The sequence below is a fragment of the Lathyrus oleraceus genome, chromosome 2 (assembly GCF_024323335.1).
Source record: "Lathyrus oleraceus cultivar Zhongwan6 chromosome 2, CAAS_Psat_ZW6_1.0, whole genome shotgun sequence".
Classification (NCBI taxonomy): Eukaryota; Viridiplantae; Streptophyta; class Magnoliopsida; order Fabales; family Fabaceae; genus Lathyrus; species Lathyrus oleraceus.
This window is the reverse complement of record NC_066580.1, coordinates 58,036,078-58,043,335: the sequence shown is the minus strand read 5'-3', so window position 1 is coordinate 58,043,335 and position 7,258 is coordinate 58,036,078. Positions and strand designations below refer to the sequence as shown.

General features: G+C 29.2%; 1 protein-coding gene across 1 annotated transcript; it reads right to left on the bottom strand.

Annotated features, from left to right (window-relative positions):
• Positions 1-1,234: 1,234 nt before the first annotated feature.
• Positions 1,235-1,862, bottom strand: LOC127121110 (uncharacterized). The gene is made up of 2 exons (XM_051051705.1): positions 1,580-1,862; positions 1,235-1,499 (listed from the first exon to the last, which is right to left on the bottom strand). The coding sequence occupies exons 1-2, from the start codon at positions 1,668-1,670 to the stop codon at positions 1,264-1,266; spliced, it is 327 nt and encodes a 108-aa protein (XP_050907662.1). The 5' UTR covers positions 1,671-1,862; the 3' UTR covers positions 1,235-1,263.
• Between the last annotated feature and the right edge of the window lie 5,396 nt (positions 1,863-7,258).

Here is a 7,258-nt window from a genome sequence, read left to right as displayed (position 1 = left end):
TTGGTAATCTGAGTAGTAATAGAACTTCATGGCCTCTTCTTCTCATAATTTATAACCTATCTCTTTATGGTTGTGACTGAAGTTCAAATATATAATGTTATCTATAATGATTTCGGATATAAAACAATTATGTCAGGAAGAGGTTTACCTAGATGTTTACCTAAGTCCATTGATTGAATATTTTAGAGTTTTATGTCAGGAAGAGGTTGATGTTAAGGATGTGTATTCGGGTGAAAATTTTAAGACGCGTGTCATGTTGCTTTGCATAATCAATGACTTTCCTGGATACATAATTTTTCTAGGTACAATGCTAATGTTGTTGTTGTTGTCGTCGTCATTTAAGATTTATTGTTGTTGTTGTTGTTATCCTAATTGTTTTTAAATTTTGTTTAAATCATATGTGTATAACAACCATGCACCATTCTCAGAAGAACATTTAAGGATATTTGTTCTTGTCGGGCAACTTTGATTTTTGTCTTTGTCGATTTATCATTTGTATATATTTTAGTTTGATGTAAAAATGTATAGCTTTGGTATAAAATGTGTATCAATTTGGTTCGTATGGAATATATTTATATATAGTTTTGTTTAACAAGTGTGTCATTTGTTCTATTTCAGCAAATGTACAATTTAGATTTTATTTTAAAACATACAAATTAAAATGAAAAAATTGTAAAGTTAAAAAATTCTTTTTTAAAAACAAGAGACTCTTTTCAGTTGGATAATACAAACAAGTTAAAAATCTCCCCTTAACATCTTTTACCTCGGTTCCTACCGAGGGAAAAAGTTGGCATTTTCACCTCACTTCTAAGGCCAATTTTTTTAGAAAAATGGCTTACTTTCTAATTTTAAAAATAGAAAAATGTTGTTGATGGTAATAGAATCGTGATCAATGCCATTTTTCTCTTAAGTTGACATATACCTGTGTATCTATATTTGTTGGAGTTTCAACTAATGAATTTTAATAGAGAATAAATATGTATTGTATTTTTGAAAAGTGAAGATTAGTTTCCCATATGAAATAGCATTAGTATTAGTTTCTAGCACTAATCAGCATTAGTTTCTAGCACTAATTCAGGACCCGTATGACAATAATTCAGGACTCTTATTTAATATATTATATAAATAGCATTAGTTTCTAGCACTAATCTTTAAATTATTGATTAATATTCTACCTGTAGACTCTGCTTTATTTTCTTATCTAAATCAACCCAACATTAAAAACTTCGTCACCATATGAAATATGTTATACATGTATAAGCATTAGTTTCCCATAGAAACTTTACCAAGAAATGAATTACGTCCCAAAATTTTATTTCTACCATCACCATTTTTTCCACCTTTGGGAAAGCTTATTATATTTCCATTGTCGTTTGTACCTTTTCCAATGTAGGAATAGCCTATGACACTTCCACCGCTATTCCAGACAACAAGTCCGCCTTCATATATTGCGTAACCATCTAACTCAATACTTGCTTTTATTTCTTTTGTTTCACCAACTGCAAATAAAAGAATAAAAGATTTTATTAAATATAAAAGAAAAAACAATTGCATACATGACAATTACTTTTGTATATACATTGTTTCTTATACTTGGGAGGTTCAATTGCACCAACAAAGCAAAAAAGTATCACACATGAGTACAAGAAGATAAGCAATTTGGTTTTCATCTTGCTGCAACGAATTGAGAGTTTCTTGGGAAATGTGTTATTACATCTGACAAATATTTATAATGATCATGGGAGAAGATAAACTGTAAGAAAACCCAAAAAAAAAATCTTGATTCGATGAATATATTGTATAATAAAAATATTGTATTTAATGTTCATAAAACAAAATATTTTGCTACCTAAATGCAATGATAATGGGTCATTATCTTCAATTAGGCCATTGAAAGGGTAAATTATAGCATGTTTGTCAGATCTATGTAAGCAAGATTTTCACACTATGTTCTATGACAACAAGCAAGTGGTTAAGATGTTTGATAAATTATTTAACTATATAGTTTCAATTTTGTTTGTCTTTCTGAATTTATTTTAGACCATCTTGAATCACTTTTTGGTTATTTTCTTGTATAATTTAAAAATGTAGTCTATGTGCTTTTTTGTTTTTTAATTTTTGTAAAAAAAATTTGTCTTAGGCTATTGAACAACTTGTTTCTTTTATAAAAATATGACAAGTTTGTTTTAATTTTAAAAAAATAGATTTTTTCTTTATATTTTTAAAAATGAATTTTATAAAAATGTGTTTCAAAATATTATAAGTTTTTCTAAATTTGTTTTTTATAAATTAAAAGATTGAATTGTTCATTCTATAATATAAATATACATTATTGAAGATCAAAATCACAATTTTTTTAAAAAGTTATATCTCAAAAATGATTTTTATGAAAAACTATTTGAAATAGCTTTAAAATTAAGTGATTTTTTGAAATTTTGATATCCAAATTTTTTTTTCATAAAATGATGAAATATTTAAAATAACATTTTAAGAATAATTATTCAAACCAAATTTTCATTCGAAATTTTTATGAAAAATTTCTTTGTAAATTTTTTTTACACAAAAATATTTAACATTATAAAAATTATTTTTAAAAAAAGACAAAACAAACGGATCCTATATTGGCTTTTAAATTTATCAAAAAAAAAAAATACAAATATAATTATAAATAGTTATTTGATGCATGAAAGTGCATAAATGTTAGTGATAGACTAAATTAATGAACTTTTTTGTGACGGTGTTTGTGATTCATATAGATTATGAAAATGAATGTGGTGATAATAAAAATAAAATAATAGTAAAGAGGAGTTTAATCTCTCTCTCAATATATATATATATATATATATATATATATATATATATATATATATATATATATATATATATATATATATATATATATATATATATATATAATATATATATATCATGAAAGTGCATAAATGTTAGTGATAGACTAAATTAATGAACTTTTTGTTTTACATTCTCAATTTTTTATAAAAATAATATATTTTTTCATTTTTTTTAAATGTTTATGACACCTCAATTCATGTGATCATGTGTGTTTTGTATGTCACTCTTTATATTAAATAATGAGTAAAAGTTAATGTTTGTATTTGTTTTGAGTATTGTTTTATTGGGCATGTTTCCATTAGGCATGTTACTAGGAATACTATTGGGGTAACCGTTTGGTCCTTTAGTATATTTATAGACGTGTTCTCTTATCATGTATATATAATTTTTCTTCTTTCTAATAATATGTTGTATTTCTATTATAACGAAATACAATGAAATCCAATATGGTATCGGCTTATCACACTTAAATATTTTTCGCATCCTTCTTCTTCACTCCCACGTGTGTATTCATCGACCTTGTTTTTCCCGTCACATTCTTTTTTTCTACTACACACATCTTCTCTTCCAATGGTCCTTTTAACTCCTCTGAACTTCCCTTGTCCATTCTACCTGTGTCTCCAGAGTCTGTTGACCTTCTTGGAAATTAAAGACAGCTCATACATCTTGTGAGTCTTCATCAGAATCTTTTGATTCTTCCTTAACTTGATAAGCCCTTGTATTCTCAGGCATGAACTTCAAAGCAACAGATTTATCTCTCTTTTGAGATTCATCTTCTTTGAGTTCTAACTCATGGTTTCTCGAAGAACTAACAAGTTCTTCAAGACTAATGTTGTTCAAGTCTTTTGCCAACTTCAAGACTGTTACCATAGGTCTCCATTTCTTGGGGAGACTTCTGATGATTTTCTTGACATGATCAGCTGTAGAGTATCCTTTGTCCATAACCTTGTGTCCTGCAACAAGCATCTGAAATCTTGAGAACATAGTCTCAACGGTTTCATCATCTTCCATTTTGAATGCTTCATACTTCTTGATTAAGGCCAAAGCTTTTGTCTCCTTTACTTGAGCATTCCCTACATGAGCCATCCTCAGAGAGTCAAATATAGACTTAGCAGAATCTTTGTTGTTATCTTCTCATACTCAGTAGAAGAGATATCATTTAGAAATACATTTCTAGCCTTATGATGATTTTTTAAATCCTTCTTTTGTTGATCTGTCATAGCACTTCTTGCTATATTATTTCCTTCAACATTAACTGGGCAAACATAGCCATCGACTACAAGATGCCAGAGATCAACATCATATCCAAGAAATAAACTTCTTATTCTATCTTTCTAGTAATCAAACTTATCACCATCAAAGACTGATGGTTTAACACTATAGTGATCTCTCTCATTATTGTTAACAGTGTTAGCAACATTAATAGTGGCCATTGTTTCTCACACACAAACTGAATCGATACTGAACACGATAATGTGTTGATAAAACTTTATCATAATCAGAACCAGACTCTAATACCAATTAAAGGTGTGAAAAATACAAGAAAGGGGGGATGAATTGGTCTTTTAGAAAAAGTTTTTTACTAACTCAAAAACACCACACGACAAATGAGCAAAGAGAAAAAGACACAAGGATTTTTATCCTGGTTTGTTTGAAACTCAAAGCTACTCCAATCCATCTGCCAAGGTGATTTCGCGTTATACCTAAGGACTTAATCCACTTTAATCAACTGATTACAAAAATCACAAAGGATAAACTTCTTTGTCTTCTCAAGGATCCTGCTATACTCTAGTCTCCTTAAGGAATCCCAATCAACAAGTTTGAATAAGATTTTGTGTGTTACAAGTTGCTTATACACAAACAAATTTTACACAAATGAAATACAAACACTTAAAGAAAACATTGTACAAAAATTGATAGTTTTTCACGTAGAAACATACTTTTTAAATATTATAGTGTGTCTCAGTTTTTCTTCAAGTTTCCAAGTCCCACTTATATAGTATAAGAAGGAAACTGTTGGAGGGCAAAATCGGGATACCAAAAGAGTAGTTGTCCATTGTTGGATAGATGAATGGAGTGATACATAATACAGTCCTTCGACCATAATTCCAGTGACAATTGAGATGTATAGTATAGTCCCTCGCCCACTAACTAAGGAGTGGAAGGAATATTTGATTTTTTTCTATGTACTATTTGATCCATTATCCACTTGATTTTATCTTCAAATTTAATGGATTCTGAGAAACAGTTGATGAAACATGAAAAGAAGAAACACACAACTCGATTCAAAAACTTCAGATTCTTCAATCAAAACCTTGACAACATCAACAGTCTGCCTTGAGATCTTCAGAATCTTCAGTTAAGTAACAAAACTTCAGAAACTTGTTATTCTTTAGAAGCTTGACGACCAGAGTCACATCCAGAAGCAAGAACAGAGAGAATATTGCAGCAATAACATAACGTCTCTTTAGAAATTTCTCAGGAGTGAATTAGCACATAAGCAGAAAGAGAATTGGAACAACAACCCGACGTCTTTCGAAACTTCTCATGATTAACGTAAAAGCAGAATTCGGAACCCAATGTTCATAAACTGGTGACGTTGAACTTCATATACTCAGAATTAAAACTGGTTGTTAAAGACTCACAATAACAAACCGTTAGGGTACAAAAATTGTTCTTACACAAATACTACTTGTTATAATCAAAACTTAAAAGTATAGATGCCGAACCGAATCTTGTTCTAACAAGGATGACCTTCATCCTAACCATCGGCCTTCCTTTCAATAATTCCTTGCATGAGTCTCATAAAGTTCATAAGTGGTAACGTCATCTTGTCCTTATTCACAGCTTGGAAAATGTCATTAAGTTGACTTTTTCCAAGTTTGATATTAAACATAAAATTTATAACTTCATTTGTAAAAGAAATCCTTATTCTAAGAGAAAAAATGATCTCATGAGGACAAACCTTTATTTCCATTCCTAATATCAAATGCTTCATGTAGAAACCAAGTGCAACTGGAATCATTGGATGACTTGCATTTTCATTCCCCATTTTTTACATTATGGTCACACCATAACTGCTTTGCAACACGTGTTGAACACAACGGTGCAACATTTTGTTTTGATATTCTAACATACACATCTTCAATGAAAAATCGCCATGTAGATGATTCTTTGCAATGAAATAAAATTGATTTGTTGTTTTTGGATTTTTCCCATGAGCTAAGAAACTTAAGACTTGAAATTTTCACCGATGGAATGAATCTGATTGCACAATTAATGACTCTCCTAGACACATAATTTGTATTTTCACCGCAGTTCTAAACCCTATAGAAAAGTGACATACTTTCTAATTTTAAAAACACAAAAATATTATTGATGGTAATCAAACTTATGACGACTTTTTTCCTTAAAGTGACACATACATGTGTATTTATATTTGTTGGGATTGATCTTTAATAGAGAATAATACTGTAAAAATGAAGATTAGTTTTTATAGAATTCTTGTGTAAAAGTACATGTGAGGGAACAAAATAGATGAAATATCTTATTTAATATATTATATAAATAGATTAACTATATGCAGTGTACCTGACACCAATCTTTACATTATTGATTAATATTCTACATGTAGGCTCCTTACTTTATTTTCTTATCTAAATAAACACAACATTAAGAACTTTGTCACCATATGGAATATGTTATACATGTATAAGCATTAGTTTTCCATAGAGGCTTTCCCAAGAAATTGCTTGCGTCCCAAAATTTTATTTCTACCACCACCATTTTTTCCACCTTTGGGAAAACTTATGATATTTCCATTGTCGTTTGCACCTTTTCTAATGTTAGGAAAGAGTATGGCACTTCCACCGCTATTCCAGACTCCAAGTCCACCTCGATAGATTGCGTAACCATCTAACCCAGTACTTGCTTTTGTTTCTTTTATTTCTCCAACTGCAAATGAAGAAAAATATTTTAACAAATATAAAAGAAAAAAAACAATTGCATGCATGACAATTAATTTTGTATATACATTGTTTCCTATATTTGGAAGCTTCAATTGCACCAACAAAGAAAAATAATAATGCACAGGAGTACAAGAAGGAAAACAATTTGGTTTTCATCTTTTTACTAGAACGAATTAAGAGTTTCTTGTGAAATGTGTTTGATACAATTGACAAATATTTATAATGTTCATGTGAGAAGATAAATGTAAGAAAAGAAAAAAGGTTCATTAGATAGAATATTTTGTATAATAAGAATATAATATAATGTATATCAAACAAAATATTTGGTTAGCTGAATGCAAGAATGATGGATCATAATTTCCAATTGAGCCATTGAAAGGGCAAATGTTTGTAGATCTATGTAAGCAAGATTTTCACACTATGTTGTATGACAACAA

Excerpts from the sequence above, each read along its gene's own strand:
- LOC127121110 (XM_051051705.1), bottom strand. The coding sequence starts at position 1,670 with ATGAAAACCAAATTGCTTATCTTCTTGTACTCATGTGTGATACTTTTT. Across the intron at positions 1,500-1,579 it reads TCCCAAGTATAAGAAACAAT|TTGGTGAAACAAAAGAAATA; the intron begins GTATATACAAAA and ends TTTTATTTGCAG.